Genomic DNA, 18,097 nt, shown 5'->3' with positions numbered 1-18,097 from the left:
AGCTTCCTTCCTCGCCCCGGCGCCTGGTTGGTGGGGGTGGGTTTTTTTATCCACATGCGCATGCGCACTCCCCCTCCTCCTCCCAGGATAGGCGGAGGAAGACGCTGCGGCGAGAGCACAGAGGAGGAGGAGGTGCTAGAGCGGCGCCTGCGTGAGCGCGCGTACTTCCGGTGCGTGCGGCGGACGTGACGTCAAGAGGTGGGAAATAGAAAAGAGTCCACAGGTGTATTTACTTCTGTCACTGTTTGCTTGCAATTTAATTGCTTTTTCCCCAATTTTCGTTTATTTCTAGCGGTTCTCGGTTTTGTTTTCCTTTGGTAAAGGTGGTTTGACAGGTATGAATAAATTGTTTATTTCTTGAATTCCCCTGCCTCTCTCCTGGGTGATTTACGGTATAAAAAAGGGGGGGGGAATGCGTAAGGAGCAAGAGCCAGAGAGAGAGACGCAGGCAGGTCAGCCTGGCGCCTAAGAGACGCAAGGAAGGCGCCCGGGGAGCCTCCCTGGGCAGAGCAGCATCCCACAGACGGGGAGCCACCACAGAGAAGGCCCCGTTCTCACCTTGCCAGGGAGGGAGGTGAATGCCACAGCCGCCTTCTCCCCACCCCGGATTCCCAGCATGTGGCTCTCAGGGCACCTTTCCTGCCCACAAAAGTCAAGGGAGGAAAGGGCCGTTGTAGTGGCACCTCTTACCAGCCCCAGCCTACCTTCTCTGCCTCTGTCTGATCCTCTTGGATGAGCCTGATGGGTTTTGGATTTAGCAGAGCCTGGTGGAGGCCGCGGGGAGGCTGGGGGGACCACACCTGCACGCGCCTGGTCCATTGTCCCAGGCCAGGTGGGCGGGGGGGGGTTCTCCTTTCTACTGGCAACATTTCACCCCTGATGTTGCCATGAATGGTGCTGTGTCCTCATTTCTCCAGGGGCTTGGGGGCCACTAGCAACACTAGCGTATTTTATTTAATTGATGTCTGTTTTTATGCATATTGTGTTGTTTTTATGATGTTAGCCGCTCTGAGCCCAGCCTCAGCTGGGGAGGGCAGGATACAAATAAAAAATTATTATTATTATTATTATTATTATTATTATTATTATTATTATTTTCCTGTCAAAGGGCAGCCTCAGAAATCTCTGCCAGGTTGGCAAGCAGAGCCAAAGTTGCCCCAGCCCCCCATCAAGGATCCCTGTGTCACAGGCAGTTGGGCTAGATCAGGGGTAGACAACCTAAGGCCCTTGGGCCGGATGCGGCCCAATTGCCTTCTAAATCTGGCCCACAGACAGTCCAGGAATCAGAGTATTTTTACATGAGTAGAATGTGTCCTTTTATTTAAAATGCATCTCTGGGTTATTTGTGGGGCGTAGGAATTCGTTCATTTCCCAAAAAAATATAGTCCGGCCCCCCACAAGGTCTGAGGGATGGTGGACCGGCCCATGGCTGAAAAATGTTGGTGACCCCTGGGCTAGATGAACTTTGGGGGGACCCTTCTAACTCTTCCTTATCCTGTTTCTTAAAGGTCTTCAGGATCTTCTTTGCCAGGACCCGCCGGCAGTTTTGCCCTCAGCCGTCCCTCCACCAGACAGAAAGAAAGGACCCCCCCCCCGGACACTTTCCCTTCCGGATCTCCCTCTCCATGGCTCTCTTCTCCCCGGCCTCCACCTCTTTGAAGCCACGGACAGCCCCCTTCCCCTCACGGCTCATACCCGGCTCGCCCTACTCTGTGCTTGTCCTCCAGGAGGGTTTTTCGGAGGAGCTTTGCGACGGCAGCACCCGAGCGGACGGGACCGTCTCCCTGGTCTTGGGTCCCCAGCTCACCCTTGTGGACACAGGGGGTCCCTGGGGACGTGAGCGGCTGCTGGCGGGGCTGGCCGAGCAGGGCGTGTCCCCTGGAGACATCCGCCACGTGGTCTGCACCCACGGCCACTCGGACCACGTGGGCAACCTCAACCTCTTCCCCGAGGCTCAGCTGGTCGTGGGCACGGACATCAGCCGGCCTGATGGACGTTACCTCCCCACGGATCTGCGCCGGGGGCTCCCCTACCCACTCCACACGGGGCACCTGGAGGTGCTGCCCACCCCGGGCCACACGGGGAACGACGTCAGCCTGCTGGTCCGCGGCACTTCCCTGGGGGACGTCCTGGTGGCCGGAGACCTTTTTGAGCGTGAGGGAGACGAAGGAGAGTGGCAGCCGCTTAGCGAGGACCCTGCGCGGCAGGCAGGGAGCAGGGCCCGTGCCCTGGGCATGGCGGACCTCATCGTGCCAGGGCATGGGGGACCCTTCCAAGTCTTCAGGGAAGGAAGTGGGTCTCGAGGAGAGGGTCTGGGTGGACTCCACAGCCCCAGCCAAGAGCTGCAGAGCTGCTCTGTGTCCCCCAACAAAAATGGTGACCAAGAGGATGAAGGGTTTGGAAACTAAGCCTTGTGAGAAGCGGTTGAAGAAGAAGAGTTTAGACTTGATATCCCGCCTTTCCCTCCCCTTAAGGAGTCTCAAAGCGGCCAACAGTCTCCTTTTCCTTCCTCCCCCACAACACACACTCTGTGCGGTGAGTGGGGCTGAGAGACTTCAGAGAAGTGTGACTAGCCCAAGGTCACCCAGCAGCTGCATGTGGAGGAGCGGGGACACGAACCCGGTTCACCAGATTACGAGACTACCGCTCTTAACCACTGCACCACACTGCCTCTTGAGGGTGGTGGGGATGCTTAGCCTGCAAAAGAGGAGACGGAGAAGAGGTATGAGAGGCAACTTCAAATATCTCAAGGGCTGCCCCATGGAAGAAGGTGCCAGCGTCTTTTCTGCTGCTCCAGAGGGTAGGACTCGAACTGATGGCTTCAAGCTCCGAGAAAGGAGATTCCAACTCAGCGTCAAGAATAATTTTCTGATGGTGAGAATAGTTTGACAGTGGAAACTTGGGGGGGGGAACCTTCTCCTTCATTGGGGGGGTGGTGTTAAGCAGAGGGTGGACGGCCGTCTGCCATGGATGCTTTAGCTGAGATTCCTGCATTAGGTTTCTAGATGACCCTAGGAGTCGCTTCCACCTCTACAATTCTATGAAATAAATAAATATTTTCAAGTACCTGAATTCCAATTAATTCTGGGCTTTTAACCCTTGTACTAAGGGACGCGGGTGGCGCTGTGGGTTAAACCACAGAGCCTCTTAGGCTTGCCAATCAGAAGGTCGGCGGTTCGAATCCCTGCAACGGGGTGAGCTCCTGTTTCTCAGTCCCTGCTCCTGCCAACCCAGCAGTTCAAAAGCACACCAGTGCAAGTAGATAAATAGGTACCGCTCTGGCGGGAAGGTAAATGGCGTTTCCGTGCGCTGCTCTGGTTCACCAGAAGCGGCTTCGTCATGCTGGCCACATGACCGGGAAGCTGTATGCCGGCTCCCTCGGCCAATAAAGCGAGATGAGTGCCGCAACCCCAGAGTCGGTCACGACTGGACCTAACGGTCAGGGGTCTCTTTACCTTTACCTAACCCTTGTACTAATTGCGCCCAGAAACACCTTGACAGTGGCCACAGAAGACCCTCCTCCCTCTGTTTAGTGACCCGGATAGACTTTTTTTTTTACACTCCCCTGCCAGATGCGCCTTGGCTAGCTTCCTTGAGCCTCTTCTGGATCTTGTTCCTTTGCTTCCTGATTTTATCCCCTTAGTGGTCTGGAGGAGGTGGGCAGGACGCAGGATCCCTGTGTTGCAGGAGGTTGTACTAGCTGTGGGAACGTTTATATAATTTAGCAGAGTTTAAACGGTCCCCTGTTTGAGTTTATGCAGCGACAACTAACTCGTTTGAGTCCTATCAATACCTTCCTGGTTAATAATCCCTTTCTGTCACTCTTAAAGAAAACACACATGAATCTGAATCGTATTAACATAAACTGCTTTATTATCAGATTCATTCAGGTTTTACAGAGTTGTTCCTGAAGGCAGGTTTAGGTGACATAACAGATAAACTATATACTAGATAGTAGTGAGTCCTGGGAAGGCTGCATCTGAGCAGTTGCCAGTTAACACTCCCTGCAACAACTGACAAAACTGCCTGCCACACAGAGGCAGTTAGTCCTCTCAGAATGTTGGACTTGACTGACAGCTGTGTATCCCACACTAGATAGCCCTCGGAGGTTTTCCCAACTTCATGTGTTCGTTACGTTAAGGCTGGGCTACTGCAATGCGCTCACTGTGGGGCTTCCCACAGATCTGGAAGCTGCCATTGGTGCAGGATGCTGCAGCATGATTGCTGACGGGACGGAGGCCTTGTCAGTGCACAACACCTGTGCCAGAAATCTGAACTGGCTGCCGGTTTGCTATTGGGCCAAGTTCAAGGCTAGATAGCCCTATTAGCACACAAAAAGCCCTTAACAACTTGGGACCAGTTTACCTGCAAGATTGATGGCTTCAGTTGGGGAAGTTGGCACAATACTCCTTCCACATTTGTAAGAAGTGGGTCATTTACACTCTGGAACTCCCTGCCTGTTGATATGAATGATATCAAGCAGGAACCTTCCCTCTTCTCTTTCTCTAAAAACTTCCTTGTTTAGACAAGCCGTCCCAGATGCTTAGAAAGTGTTCAGTCTTTTAACGTTGGGTACGTTAAAGCCTTGAAAATGTTTCTTGGTCATTTTATCCTTTTGTGAAACTGCTGTGAGAGGTCTTTCTCTTTTTTTACAGTAATGCGGGGTGTAGATTTTAGGAGAGAAATGCGGCTCTATCATTCTGTGACCTCGGAAGGGGGCAGCTTCTACTTCCTTTTAAGCAGCGGTCGGGTGGCCATCGCATCAGCTGACACTCCTGCACTTGCAGGGGGTTGGACTGGATGACCCCTGGAGGTCCCTTCCACCTCTATGCCTCTCTGACTCATGCTTTGGAGGAGACGGCTCTGCCCACACCAGGAACCCCTTGCCCCCAGCGCCACTATCTGCTCACCCCACTAGCTTGACAGCATCCGAGGGGACAAAGGTGGCATTTACGAGCCAAGTGCGCTGAGAAAGTCCAAAGACTTTCCCCACTTCCTCCTCTCGAGTCTGCCGAGTGTATAAGGCTGCCTCTTGCCCCGCAGAGCCCCATTTCGGCGTTGCCATGTGCACGGGGGCCTGTTCCCGTGTGCTGGGGGCTGCCCTCTGGCCTTTCGCTCTCCTGTGCATTGTGTGCAACATCGTCCTTGCCTTCCCAGACTGGAAGACCCAGTATGTCCACCACTGGGGAGAGTACCTGACCCCCGAAATCCTCTACCTGGGCGGGATCATCGGAGGCGGCATCATGGTAAGGTTCCACGGCAAGAGGGAGCCGCTCTTAGGAATCCTGTACGGTCTTTGCAGCAGAAGGAATAATCTGGCAGAGGATATGGGGGGGGGCTGTGCCGAAACCCGGCTCTTTCTCTTCTACTCCCCCTTCTTCAACTCTCTCTGGGACACTAGCAGGATGAACGGCCCTTAAGGGAAGGATCCTGCGCAGTTTCACCTCCTAAGGTGTTTTCATTTTGCTCGCAAGCTGCCTTGCGAGGTTTTGAGAATCGTGGCATGAGGGACCCAAGGGTCATCCAGTCCAACCCCGGGCAAGACAGGGGTTGCGGCTATCACATCTCGGTGGAGAATTGCCTTTAGTGGGTTTTGCGACCACCTCATGACTGTGTGTGTGTGTGTGTGTGTGTGTGTGTGTGATAAGTAGAGTAAAGCTGGGAAACAGATTAAGAATTCCCCTTGTGGCAGGTGGGTGAGGACTAAGGGAGAGGGCATGATCTGTCTCCTGCAGGAATGGGATCTGAATGCCAGGCTGGCTGCCCTGCTCGCACCCAGTGCCAACAGCTGGGCTGTGGGTTCAGAATGGGGGGTGGATGTTGTGGTTATGGGGAAGCAGGAGACTGGGGGGGGATTGTATCTGTGTGTTTCAGGGGGGGACATTTTGATCACGTTTCTTGAGCTGACGGGTTTTCTCTCCTCCCCAGGTGATGGTTCCAGCCGTCCACATCCAGGCCACCGGGCGCAAAGGCTGCTGTGGGAACCGCTGTGGGGTGAGATGTGGGGCAGAAACTTCTGCTTTTCCCCACCCCCTTGTTTGTTTGCACATGCCAGCGTGGAGCGGGGGTGGGCAAAGTGCCACAAATTCCCAGGCAAAACCTCATAAAACCGTAGAGTGGCAAGGAACGCACGGGTCATCCTCGTCCAGGCCCCCTGCAGTGCCGTGAAACATCCCCTTTCTCCATTCTCACCTTGGCATCCTCCCCATTCTGCGCTCCCATGCTGTTATTTCAAAGCCCCCTCCCCAAATAAATATATATATTACTGCACTCCACCCCAGTCTCCGAGTGGCGTGAGATTCCAGGCGCTTCCGTCCGTGTTTCCTTTTGGGAATGAGGCACATCTGACGCTATGGCAGTCATTTCTTCTCTGTTCATTGCTATGGACTTGGCTGCCCGTCTCCAGGCACTGAGATCTCCTGCAAGGGATTCCCACACGGTGGGGTTGATGTTGCCAGTCTTCATGTCACGTTTGCAGACAGCTTTGTAGTGCAGAGTTGGTCTGCCAAGGGCTTGGTACCAGAAACCAGCTCCCCGTAGAGAATATCTTTGCGGGATCCTGCCCCCTTGCATGGACATGGCCAAGCCAGCGTCCGTGAGACAGGAGTGCGAACATGCTGGGAACACTTGCTAAATCTCAGGACGGGCACTCGAGTAAGACTCCAAGCACGGGTTAAATCCTAGCACCTACTGGAACCAGGAATTTAGGGGGTGAAACTCATAACAATATTAGCCCTAGGACCCTCGTACCTACAGGACCGCCTCTCCTGGTATGTCCCACGGAGGACCTTACGGTCTTCAAACAAAAACATCTTAGAGGTCCCAGGCCACAGAGAGCTTAGGCTGGCCTCAACCAGAGCCAGGGCCTTTTCGGCCATGGCCCCGATTGGTGGAAGGCTCTGTCACAAGAGACTAGGGCCCTGCGGGACTTGACATCTTTCCGCAGGGCCTGCAAGACGGAGCTGTCCCACCAGGCCTTTGGCCAAGGCACAGCCAGACCCCCTCCTTTGGTAATCCTCACAGAACTCTAGCCCAATGGTTGCCATTAATTTGATTTTGAATTGATTTTAGAATGAATTGATTTTAGAATGCATTTCAATTGATTGATTGTGGTTTTATGTGAACTGTGTTGCTTTTATTGTTGTTGGCCGCTCTGAGCCCGGCTTTGGCTGGGGAGGGCGGGATATAAATAGAATTATTTTATTATCATTATTATTATTAAATACCAGGGGGAACTGGTGCTCCACCCAGAACCAAGTCCCACCTTCAGGGCTCTTGTTTCCCTGGGGCTGGCCACTAACCCCCGCCCCACATTTCCTCCCCAGATGTGCCTTTCAATCATCTTCGCAGCTGTGGGGGCCTTGGGAGGCATTTACGCCGTCGCCACCTCCTCTCTGGGCCTTGTTCACGGGCCCATGTGTCAGTACCCCCTGGCCAACGGGACGCTGGAGTGGGGCCGCCCCTTTGAGAGCAGCCTGGAGGACTTCAGGTGAGCCAGGGGTCTGGAGGGTCTTGTGGGGAGTGGCTTCAGCTACCTCCATTTTCGGCGCAGGGGAAACCCTTCAGAGCAGGCACGGCGGAGTTTCTGATTTATTTTAAAGGAGACGTTACTCGCGCCGGGCGTCTCAAGTGGCAGGGAGTTCCAGGGGCTGAGCAAACCAGGCTCCCTTTGAAGGAAAGAGCTCTGGAGGCACAAAGCCACTTTTTGTTGGTATTTGATTTATGTACAGATGTGTAGAAATGGAGCGTCGCTGGAGGCAAAGAGAGGATGCCCCTTCAAGATCAGCTTTGCTGACTTAAAGCTTTTTTTGTCTCTTCCTAACCAGGGACACGGGTGGCGCTGTGGGTTAAACCACAGAGCCTAGAACTTGCCGATCAGAAGGTTGGCGGTTCAAATCCCCACAACGGGGTGAGCTCCCGTTGCTCGATCCCAGCTCCTGCCAACCTAGCAGTTTGAAAGGACGTCAAAGCGCAAGTAGATAAATAGGTACCGCTCCAGCGGGAAGGTAAACGGCGTTTCCGTGCGCTGCTCTGGTTCGCCAGGAGCGGCTTAGTCATGCTGGCCACATGACCCGGAAGCTGTACGCCGGCTCCCTCGGCCAGTAAAGCGAGATGAGCGCCGCATCCCCAGAGTCGGCCACGACTGGACCTAACGGTCAGGGGTCCCTTTACCTTTACCCCAGGGTGGGGCCCTGCCATAGCCCTCCTTGTTTTCTCCCATCCTAAGTCTGGGTCAGATCAGTGGCCCACCTGGTCCAGCATCCCGTTTGTTCTCGCAGGTGATCCGCAATCAGGATTCGAACACAAGACCAACTCTTCCCCTCCTGCGGTTTCCAGAAGCTTAACCCCCTAGGGGCTAGCAGCCCTCCATAGCCCTCTCCTCCTCCCTGAATCTTTCTCGCCCTCCAGTTTGGGGGCCCTCACTGCCTCTCCTTCAGGGACGAAGGAAAGGGGTCCAGGGCTTGTGCGAGGGAGACAGTTGTGAGCGTGACGAGACCCCACATCTCTTCTCTGCCCCGTTCTCTTCCAGCGAGAAAAACTACCTCTTTGACACGAGCTTGTGGGACGTCTGCCGGGACCCCCCCGGCGTCACCCGCTTCAACGTCATCCTCTTCTCCATCATCCTGGCCTCCGGCCTGGTGGAGTTCTGCCTCTGCGCCCTGCAGATCCTCAACGGGCTCTTCGGCTGCGTCTGCGGAACCTGCAACGAGGAAGAAAAGGTGGGTTCGCTGCAGCCCCCCCAAAGGCAGCCGTCTCCCTAGCCCAACCTGGGGGGGGGGGGAGCCAAGTCGCAAGCAGCCCTGCGGCAGGATGCCCCAATGAGCTCCAGGAACCACAGAACAGTCAAGCTGGAGGGGAACCCAAAGGTCCTCTAGCCCAACCCCCCCCCCCCCGTTATGGAGGGGGGTAGTTATTGGTCTGTACTTGTTCTTCTTTCTGGTACTTTGTGCTTGTGTCTTTATGTTGTCAACCGCCCTGAGATCTACGGGTGAAGGGTGGTATTCAAAGTTAGTTAATTAATCTCCAGCTGATAACAAAACAATTACCGTACTTTTCCGTGTGGAAGACCAGGGGGTTTTTTTATTTAAAAATTGTGTTCAAAATTGTGGGTCATCTTATACATGGTTACAATCTCCCCCCGTTTTCTCTATTTGGAGCCCCCAAAAATAGGGGGCGTCTTATACATGGGGGCGTCTTATACACAGAAAAATAATTATTTATTTGCTCAGTGGGATTGCGGCTCTTTGTGAGCAGAGGCCTCGCAGGAAGGCGGATGGGGGGAGACACAGGAGAACCTCCAGCAGCCCCCTTTCTCTGGAGGAGGAGACAGCAATGGGGCATGTCTGGGGGGGCCTCTTTCCTGGGGGCTTCCTGGGTGCCCTCCTTGCTTCCAACTCCTGCTGCTGCTGCCCTAACCAACATGTCCCAGTGGCGAGATGGAGAGCTTAAAGTGAGGGCGGGGCGGAGTCCGCAATTCCTGCCTTTCAGTGGGTTGGGCTAGATGACCTTTGGGGTCCCCGCCATCTCCACAAGATCCATAGCTGTGCCTTGGCCCCCATTGGCCAGCTAGAGAGGGGCGCCCCCATGGTCCTTCGAAGGGACAGTGCCTCTGAGCTGGACTGGGCCCAGTTTGCAAAGCCAGCCTTGGCAAGGGAAGCCTGGGACCTGCCCTGCTCCCCGCAGAAAGCCCCTTCCTCTGCCCCACATTCACGCTCTGCCTTGTTTTTGTCTCTCCAGGAAACCTACCACTGATCCCTCACTGGCTTCCTGACCTCCCCCTCTGCTATCCTGTGATTTGTTTTTAGCTGAGATTCCTGCATTGCAGCGGGTTGGGCTGGATGACCTCCGGGGGTCCCAACACGACGATTCTGTGATTCTTTCCCTGCAATCCGGTGCTTCTGTGTCGAAGCGAGAGGAGCACCTTTGCCCTCCGTCTCTCTCTCTCTGCCTTCTGAATCAGAGCAGCCGCAATAAACCGTTTTTTCCTGCCTCCGAGTCCTCTTGCGTCACCGGCTTCCTTCCAGCTGCTCTGAGATAGAGCCCAAGCAAAGGTTGATGATAAGAGGGGCTGGGCTGGGCTGGGCCAGCGTGGGCAGGAAGAGGTCATGGGGTCTCTCCGTCACCAGGGTCCCCCGCCCCACCCAACGCCCACCCCACGGCGAGGAAGGAAGTGGGGAGAGTCAGCTGGTGGCAGATGAAGGGTGAGGTTTCCCCACAAAATCGGGGTCCCTAGACTGCGAGGTCCTTTGTGCACAGTTTCCCCGGACGCAGGTAAAAGAGAGAGGGGCAGACCCCCTTCCCTAGGCCCTGGGGGAAGCCCTAACCTTGCAGTGTGGGCTGGGGGGGCTTTGGCAGGTGAACTGGGCACACTTTGGGGTCTCCTGGAGTGGTCTAGGGTGGCTAGGCAGGGCTGTGGGTGGGCCCCTATCTCAAAATAAGAGGGCTATGGGGTGGGCGCCCCATTTTTTGAACACCCAGCGCACTCACCCCAACCCCAGAAAAGCGCCCTGGTCTATAATGAACTTAAGAAAATATTAAAATTTACCTTCCCCAAAAAGCCAGAGCCTTTTTACTCGGCTCAGTGGGAAAGGAGATCAAGATAAAAGATTATTTATGTACGCTGCAGCTGCTACAAGGACTTTCTCAGCCCAAAATTGGAAATCAAAAGAGGTTTGGAGTGGCAGGCAAAAGCGAGTTCGCCAAACTGACCGGAAGAATTCGGGATCAGGACGATCGGAGATTCCAAGAAAATTGGAGTAAATTAACTGTATGGTTAAAGGGTAGCTGTATAAAACTAAAGGCACCAGCAGGACTGAAGGAACTCCTGCAATGTAGAGGATAGGAAATTGAAAGATAAAATAGGCGAATGGATGGGATATGGGATACCAACTGAAGGGAGGGAAGTCACGAACTTGTAAGAAAAGAATAAGGAAAATAATAATTACGGGAGGGGAGAAAGGGCCCCAGGGCCACATCTCCCAGCTGAACCCCACCACTCCCCCCAGACTTCCTGCCCCCATCCTCTCCCCGCTTGCTCCTTCCTCCAGTTTGCACTGGGGCAGGAAAAGAGATAGGATTTCCTGAATCCCACCGCAGAGCTTGGGTGCTGAGCTCAGGGTGCCAGCAGGGCCCAGGGAGGGGGTCCTGGGTGGGGCGTGGGGGGCATAACGGCAGGCCTCGGCCACAACCCAGGAAGGGATAATTATGGCTGGAGTTCCTCTGAGCATGTCAAGAGTATCCTTCCGTTGAAGCCTATCCTCTCCCCCATGCTATATGAAGCCACTGGGAGAGATCATCAGGGGGTTTGGGCTGGGTGTCCATCAATATGCGGATGATACCCAGCTCTACCTCTCTTTCAAATCAGAACCAGTGAAGGCAGTGAAGGTCCTGTGTGAGTGCCTGGAGGCGGTTGGAGAATGGCTGGTGGCTAACGGATTGAGGTTGAAGACAAGACAGAAGTCCTGTTCTTGGGGGACAGGAGGCGGGTGGTTGTGGAGGACTCCCTGGTCCTGAATGGGGCAACTGTGCCCCTGAAGGACCAGGTGCGCAGCCTGGGAGTCATTCTGGACTCACAGCTGTCCATGGAGGCGCAGGTAAGATCTGTGTCCAGGGCAGCTGTTTACCAGCTCCATCTGGGATGCAGGATGAGACCCTCCCTGCCCGCAGACTGTCTTGCCAGAGTGGTGCATGTTCTAGTTATTTCCCGCTTGGACTGCTGCAATGCACTCTACGTGGGGCTACCTTTGAAGGTGACCCAGGAACTACAACTAATACAGAATGCAGCAGCTAGACTGGTGACTGGGAGCGGCCGCCAAGACTATATAACACCGGTCTTGAAAGACCTACATTGGCTCCCAGTATGTTTCCGAGCACAATTCAAAGTGTTGGTGCTGACCTTGAAAGCCCTAAACGGCCTCAGTTCAGTGTACCTGAAGGAGCGTCTCCACCCCCATCATTCTGCCCGGACACTGAGGTCCAGCTCCGAGGGCCTTCTGGTGGTTCCCTCACTGCGAGAAGCAAAGCTACAGGGAACCAGGCAGAGGGCCTTCTCGGTAGTGGCACCCGCCCTGTGGAACGCCCTCCCATCAGATGTCAAAGAGAAGAACAATTACCAGACTTTTAGAAGACATATGAAGGCAGCCCTGTTCAGGGAAGCTTTTAATGTTTAATAGGTTATTGTATTTTAATATTCTGTTGGAAGCCGCCCAGAGTGGCTGGGGAAACCCAGCCAGATGGGTGGGGTATAAATAATAAATTATTATTATTATTATTATTATTATTATTATTATTATTAGGGCCTGGAACAAGGGCCTGGAATCTGTGCACGCCTAGGATGCGTTAGGAAGACTGGGTGCCATCTGGGCATGTGCAGAGTGTGCCCCCCTCGCCCCTGACCAAGCTCCACTGTCTGCGCATCGGAAGTGCTCCGGCGCAAAGTGTGCCCGCCCCCCCAGCACCCATGAGCCCCACTCCAAGGTGGGGGGCGCATTTGGCCCCAGGGCTGGCACCTGGCAATGCCAGACTCACCTGCCCTCCCTTCCCTTGACTGCAGGCAGGATGTCGGGGCCTGATCCTGCAAGGGCAAAAGCACAATCATCTCTTTCCCAGGTGCAGGTGAGGCCTGGCCACACCTGGTCCCAGCAGCCCCTAAGAGAGAAGCAAAGGCTACTTAAAGCTTGGAGGGGCGGGGGAGAGAGATGTTCTTGCCCCTTCCACCTTCCCGGTTTTTATTTCCTAGGCTCACAGCTTCCGTTGGCACCATGCCCGAGGAGACCCCGCTGCTGGAGGGCAGCCGTTCGGTCCTCTTGGAGGCCACAGAGGAGTCCACGCTCCACTCCGTCCTGATGGGTGAGTTGCTGCCTCTTCCCTCCCCAACTTTGCCAATTGTCGAGTTGGAAGGGGCCCCCCAGGCGTCATCCATCCCACCCCCTGCGATGCGTCATGCGAGGTCCTTCTCCCTGGACCCTGCTCCCCGCTGTGAATGGAAAAATCTGAGGGCTCCCTTGCGACTGTCGCGACAGGACTCCCACCTGCCACCAGGTGGAACAAGGTGGAAGCCCCGTACTGTTGTAAACAAAAATCTGCCCTTTTCCCTTATGGGGTATCCTAGAGCCCAAATAGAGTCCTTACGTAGGTTCCCTATTGGTAGGAGAAGATAACAGAGGCCAAGCAGAGAATATTGAGAAGCAAAGCAGCTAGTAAGCCTGATCTTTATTAAACTGTTGCAACAGGGTCCTCACTCCCCACACGCAGGAGAAGGAGGAGGAACCCAGAAAAATGGTGCGCAAGGCCTTATATGGACTTTTGAAATTGCCACCCTGTAGATCAAGACCACCCCCAGAATCATCATACATACATCACAGAAAGGACGGTCTACAGCAGAAATCTGAGTGCGTTGTTTACCTCCTGTCTGGCAGGTTATCTGTTAATGGTCACTTGATTGGATACCCTGGGGAGCCTGGCCAGTCTTTTGTGGTGACAAATACTTAGTTCCTGAGCCAGGTCACAGGCTCACACCCTATTAAAACACAGACATACCCTTAAGACAGGATTTGTGAAGGAAAAGACAATGGGAAGGCTTTTCCATTTCCTTTGACCTTGCAGAGAAAACATTTGCTCAGTTTGGGAATCAAAATGGTTCCAGGTCGGTCTTCCTGTGCTGATCTATGTACGTGCTTGGTTGGTACACTTATGAACATTTAACATATACCTAAGACCTCAAAATTCCTATCGCAACTCCCTCCTGCCACCAGGTGGAACAAGATGGAAGCCCTGAACAAAAGAGAACCTAAACTTTGATTAGCTGCTAAAGACATTGTTTACCTGGCAATACTGCAACCAATCCGTCATGAAATCTCTTATTTCAGATTTTTTTCTTCCTTTCAGTTCTGGTGAAGATCCTGTTCGCTGCCCCAACCATTGCTGGGATTGTTGTAGGTGAGTCGGGAAAAATAATGTGCAATGCTCTCCTTGCGCAGAGACTCGATCTCTGTCTGTCTGTCTGTCTGTCTGTCTGCCTGCCTGTCTGTCTCTGCACCTGTAGATTAATAATAAAAAATAATAATAAATTTTATTTATACCCCACCCTCCCCAGCCAAGACCAGGCTCAGGGCGGCTAACACCAAATATAAAAACAATTGGTTGAAGCACAGCTTAAAAAACAAGATTAAAATACAACATTCAAATGCATTAACCTGGATTAACCTGCTAATGCATTGCTGCTGACTAGATCAGTGATTCCCCAAGGTTTTTTTTTGAGTCCTTACCTCCCCTTAGTTCTAGAAACTCACCCCAACATCCCCAAACCCTGCGCACAAAAGCATCATTCAGAATAGCTGCTTGCACGACCCACTAAAGGAAGGCGATATTAACCCGATCCGATTCAGCAAGAGAGCATTGCAGGGCGAGGGAATTTGGAGCACAAAGCGTTTGTACCTAATTGCTCACAATCTCGGGGTTGTGGGTTCGAGTTCTGCCTTGGGAAAAGATTCCTGCATTGCAGGCGCGGGTTGGGCTAGATGACCCCTGGGTTCCCTTCCAGTTCTGCAGTTCCACGATTTGGCCACTCTCTCCCTGGAGAAGCCAGACTGGAGATTTCCTTGTTTGGGGAACAGGCTGCTTTTAAAGAAAGGGCTGGTGCTGTGCTGTTTTTATTGTCATTATCTGTTTAAACAGATTTTATGCACGGGATGTAGAGATATTTCTACCAGTGTTTAATGCTGGGTTTTCTCTACGGTTCGTATTTTTTCCCCGCAACATGCACAAACCTTCCCCTACCGCAGATGTGCGGCAACTAATTCATCAGGAAATCGACAGCTATCTTGCAATCTGTGACAGCTCAGAACTGCAAGTACAGATGCAACCGAAGGAAATGCGATAAGGAAATGCAACCTTGAAAGTGATAAGAGCAGAAAAACCTTGAGCGCAAAGTGAGGGAAGTGTTTCGCACCCAGCTCCAGCTCAGCTCAGGGAAGCTCTGGGCAGCAGCCTGTGTTGCTAAGAGGCTCCCCCAAAAACACTCCTTGTCCTGGACTTGTGGCCTGGTTTGTGGCCAGACTAGGGAGGGAACACCAGGGGTCATCTAGTCCAACACCCTGAAATAAAGGAATCCCAAGTAAAAAATTCCTGATCGGTGGCTGTTCAGCTAGTTGGTTGGGGTTTTGCATGTGGCCTGCATAGCTCTCCCCCAACTCTGATTATTTGGCAAACATCCTGGAGTCGGGTGCGAGTCTTCCTCCTGCTGCTGCCACAATAGGATTGTATTTGCTTTATTTATGCTCAAGACGGGATACGAGGTTCTCTACACTCCTCCTTTAATCTCCACAATGACCCCGAGAGGCAGACCACCACCACTACGCCAATGTCACACCCAGCGAGCTACGTGGTTGAGCAGAGGGATTCGAACCCTGGTCTCTCCCAGGTCCTAGTCTGGCGCTCCAACCACTAAGCCACGCTGCCTCTTGGGGTTGCCATTTGGAGCGGGGCGCCTCCTTCTGGCTCCCCACCCTGGCAATGGGCTGCACCCAAAGGGCAGGCAGCAGCTGTGATTCCTTGGACTGGGGGGGGCTCTCCCAACTCTGAGCACTGGGAAACAGCAGAGGGGGAGGGGGTCCACATCTGCGGCCAGGAGGAATAATAATAATAATAATTATTATTATTATTATTTATACCCCGCCCTTCCTGGTTCAAAAACCGGGCTCAGGGCGGCTAACAACAAATTTAAAACACAGTATAAAAACATGAATAACAATAAAATTCAAAAATCAATTTAGGGGAAGTAAGCATGAGATAATCGCCAGGGCTAGCTGGCTGAATTGGTCCTATTTGGACCAGCGTCAGGCTTAATTCAAATTAAAGGCCAGGCGGAGTAGCTCTGTCTTACAGGCCCTGAGGAAGGAGGTTAAATCCTGCAGGGCCCTGGTCTCCTGGGACAGAGCATTCCACCAGGTCGGAGCCACCACTGAGAAGGCCCTGGCCCTGGGGGAGGATAGTCTGACTTCCTTAGGGACCTCTAAACTATGGTTCTTCATGGACCTTAAGGTCCTCTCTGGGGCAGACCAGGAGAGGCCGTCCTGTAGGGGGCGAGTCCAGGGTTCCCGGGCGCTGAGCCTCTCCCGCTGTGCCTCCACCTGCAGGAGCAGTCTACCTGGGCCAGTGCCCCCAGCAGCCTCTCATCCCCATCTACCTGATCGTCCTGAGTGCGGTCGTCCTCCTGCTGCTGCTGCTCAGCTGCCTGCCCTGCGGAGATGGCACAGACCGACCCAATCCCTGGGCACAGCGCTTCCGGGCCGCCTGCTGCCTCTTCCTCTGCATCTGGTTCCTGGCAGGTGAGTCTTCCCCCACCTGCCTCTTCCCCACATACCTGGTGGGAACTGCTGCCCGGCAGAAGGGGGTGTTTAAGAGGTGGGAATCGAAGGTGGTGTGTGTGGGCTGGCCTGGCCCCGCTCCGGGCGGAAACCTACCCTCTCCCCATAAAAGGGAGCCCAGGACTTTCCATCACTTAGCAGAGGTCTGCCGGGATGCCTAAGCTGCGATTCCCGCATCCTGGAGGGTTGGGCTGGATGGCCTCTGGGTGCCCCTTCTGACTCCCATGAACCATTCAAAAGAGGGGTCTTCAGAAAGGGGGTTCAGAAGGGGGTTCGATGGAACTCCCACAATTGAATTGGGGGTTTGCCTCGGATGGGCAGGCAGGACATGCAGGTCAGCAACAGAACCCCTACTCCTCCCTTGTTCACCCCCCAAGGAAATCTCCAGGGGTGGAGGGGGAGAGGCAGGGAAAGGCCCTTCTTTTCCCGCTGTAATAAACAAAAGTCTGTCCTTATGGGGGACACAAGAGCCCTTAGAGAGTCCTTTGCAGGTTCTCCATCGGTCGGAGAAAATAACAGAGACCAACCAGAGAATATTAAGAAGCAAAGCAGCTCGTAAACCTGATCTTTATTAACTGTTGCAACAGGGTGCCCCCCTCACACGCAGGAGGGAGGAGGAGGACCCCAGCCATGCGCGCAAGCCTTTATATAGACATTTTAAATTGCCCGCCCTGGAGTCCAAGACCACCCCCAGAAACATCATACCTACATCACAGAAAGGGCAGTCTACAACAGAAATCTGGGTGCGTTGTTTATGTCTGGCAGGTTACCTGTTAATGGTCACTTGATTGGATCCCTGGGGAGCCTGGCCAGTCTTTTGTAATGACAAATACTTAGTTCCTGAGCCAGGTCACAGGCTCACGCTATTCATACACAGACATACCCTTAAGACAGGATTTGTGAAGGAAAAGACAATGGGGAGGCTTTTCCATTTTTCTTCGACCTTGCAGAGAAATCATTTGGTCAGTTTGGGAGTCAAAATGGCTTCAGGTCGGTCTTCCTGTGCTGATCTATGTACGTGCTTGGTTGGTACACTTATGAACATTGAACATATACCTAAGACCTCAAAATTTCTATGACACCGTTCTCCCTACAGGCAACGTGTGGGTCTACACCATCTACCCCCCCAACTACGACCCGGCCGGCCACCCCGCCTTCTGCCAGCGCACCGTCTTCCTCTTCGCCTTCGCCGTCACCACCGCCGTCTACGTGGTCCTGGCCGTGGCGCTGCTCTTCGCCCTCTGCGTCCTCCTGGGCCTCTTCATCTTTGACGCCGTCCGGCCGCGCGGGGGGTGTGGCACCTGGCAAGGCCCTTGACAGCCCTTGGGGTGGGGGGGCCTTTCTTTGGGGGTGTACATTTTTTGCTATTAAAGCTGCCGTTGCATAATTTCCCCCTTCTCTTAGCCTCTGGGGGAGGGAGGGGGCCAAGGCAGCTCAGCAATGCCCTCCACTCCAGCAACTACCCAGGCAGCCAGCCATGGCACAGGTGTGTTTTTCAGAGGGGGGGGGGGTTACAGGCTGGTTCGCGTCAGACCCCACCTAGAATCTGGTGTGGGTGCCACGGTTTAAGGAGATTGACAAGCTGGAATGGGAGGGTGACTGAGATGATCAAGGGTCTGGAAGCCAAGCCTGATGAGGAACGGTTGAAGGAGTTGGGGATGTTTAGCCTGGAAAAGAGGAGACTGAGAGGAGATCAGAGAGCCATCTTCAAATATCTCAAGGGCCGTCCC

The 18,097-nt window shown here is 53.7% G+C and overlaps 3 protein-coding genes across 7 annotated transcripts; all 3 read left to right on the top strand.

Annotated features, from left to right (window-relative positions):
- Positions 1-86: 86 nt before the first annotated feature.
- MBLAC1 (metallo-beta-lactamase domain containing 1) lies at positions 87-2,427 on the top strand. 3 transcript variants are annotated; one of them, XM_053363150.1, is made up of 2 exons: positions 87-198; positions 1,509-2,427. In XM_053363150.1, the coding sequence occupies exon 2, from the start codon at positions 1,626-1,628 to the stop codon at positions 2,406-2,408; it is 783 nt and encodes a 260-aa protein (XP_053219125.1). In that variant the 5' UTR covers positions 87-198; positions 1,509-1,625; the 3' UTR covers positions 2,409-2,427. The 3 variants fall into 3 exon arrangements, with proteins under 3 accessions (XP_053219125.1, XP_053219126.1, XP_053219124.1); XM_053363151.1 differs by having other exon boundaries at positions 177-223; XM_053363149.1 differs by lacking the exon at positions 87-198 and adding an exon at positions 206-335.
- Positions 2,428-2,680: 253 nt separating this feature from the next.
- LOC128400717 (transmembrane 4 L6 family member 5-like) lies at positions 2,681-9,787 on the top strand. Of its 2 annotated transcripts, none has more exons than XM_053363157.1 (5): positions 2,681-2,874; positions 5,929-5,994; positions 7,326-7,489; positions 8,531-8,720; positions 9,739-9,787. In XM_053363157.1, exons 1-5 carry the CDS (start codon positions 2,689-2,691, stop codon positions 9,751-9,753), a joined length of 621 nt encoding a protein of 206 aa, XP_053219132.1. In that variant the 5' UTR covers positions 2,681-2,688; the 3' UTR covers positions 9,754-9,787. The 2 variants fall into 2 exon arrangements, with proteins under 2 accessions (XP_053219132.1, XP_053219133.1); XM_053363158.1 differs by lacking the exon at positions 2,681-2,874 and adding an exon at positions 5,038-5,246.
- A 108-nt stretch (positions 9,788-9,895) lies between these two features.
- LOC128400718 (transmembrane protein 272-like) lies at positions 9,896-17,697 on the top strand. Of its 2 annotated transcripts, XM_053363160.1 has the most exons (5): positions 9,896-10,272; positions 12,740-12,849; positions 13,888-13,938; positions 16,137-16,328; positions 17,464-17,697. In XM_053363160.1, exons 2-5 carry the CDS (start codon positions 12,762-12,764, stop codon positions 17,682-17,684), a joined length of 552 nt encoding a protein of 183 aa, XP_053219135.1. In that variant the 5' UTR covers positions 9,896-10,272; positions 12,740-12,761; the 3' UTR covers positions 17,685-17,697. The 2 variants fall into 2 exon arrangements, with proteins under 2 accessions (XP_053219135.1, XP_053219134.1); XM_053363159.1 differs by lacking the exon at positions 9,896-10,272 and having other exon boundaries at positions 12,440-12,849.
- Positions 17,698-18,097: the final 400 nt, after the last annotated feature.

The sequence above is a fragment of the Podarcis raffonei genome, chromosome 13 (genome assembly GCF_027172205.1).
Source record: "Podarcis raffonei isolate rPodRaf1 chromosome 13, rPodRaf1.pri, whole genome shotgun sequence".
Taxonomy (NCBI): domain Eukaryota; kingdom Metazoa; phylum Chordata; class Lepidosauria; order Squamata; family Lacertidae; genus Podarcis; species Podarcis raffonei.
This window is presented reverse-complemented; position numbering and strand designations above follow the sequence as displayed.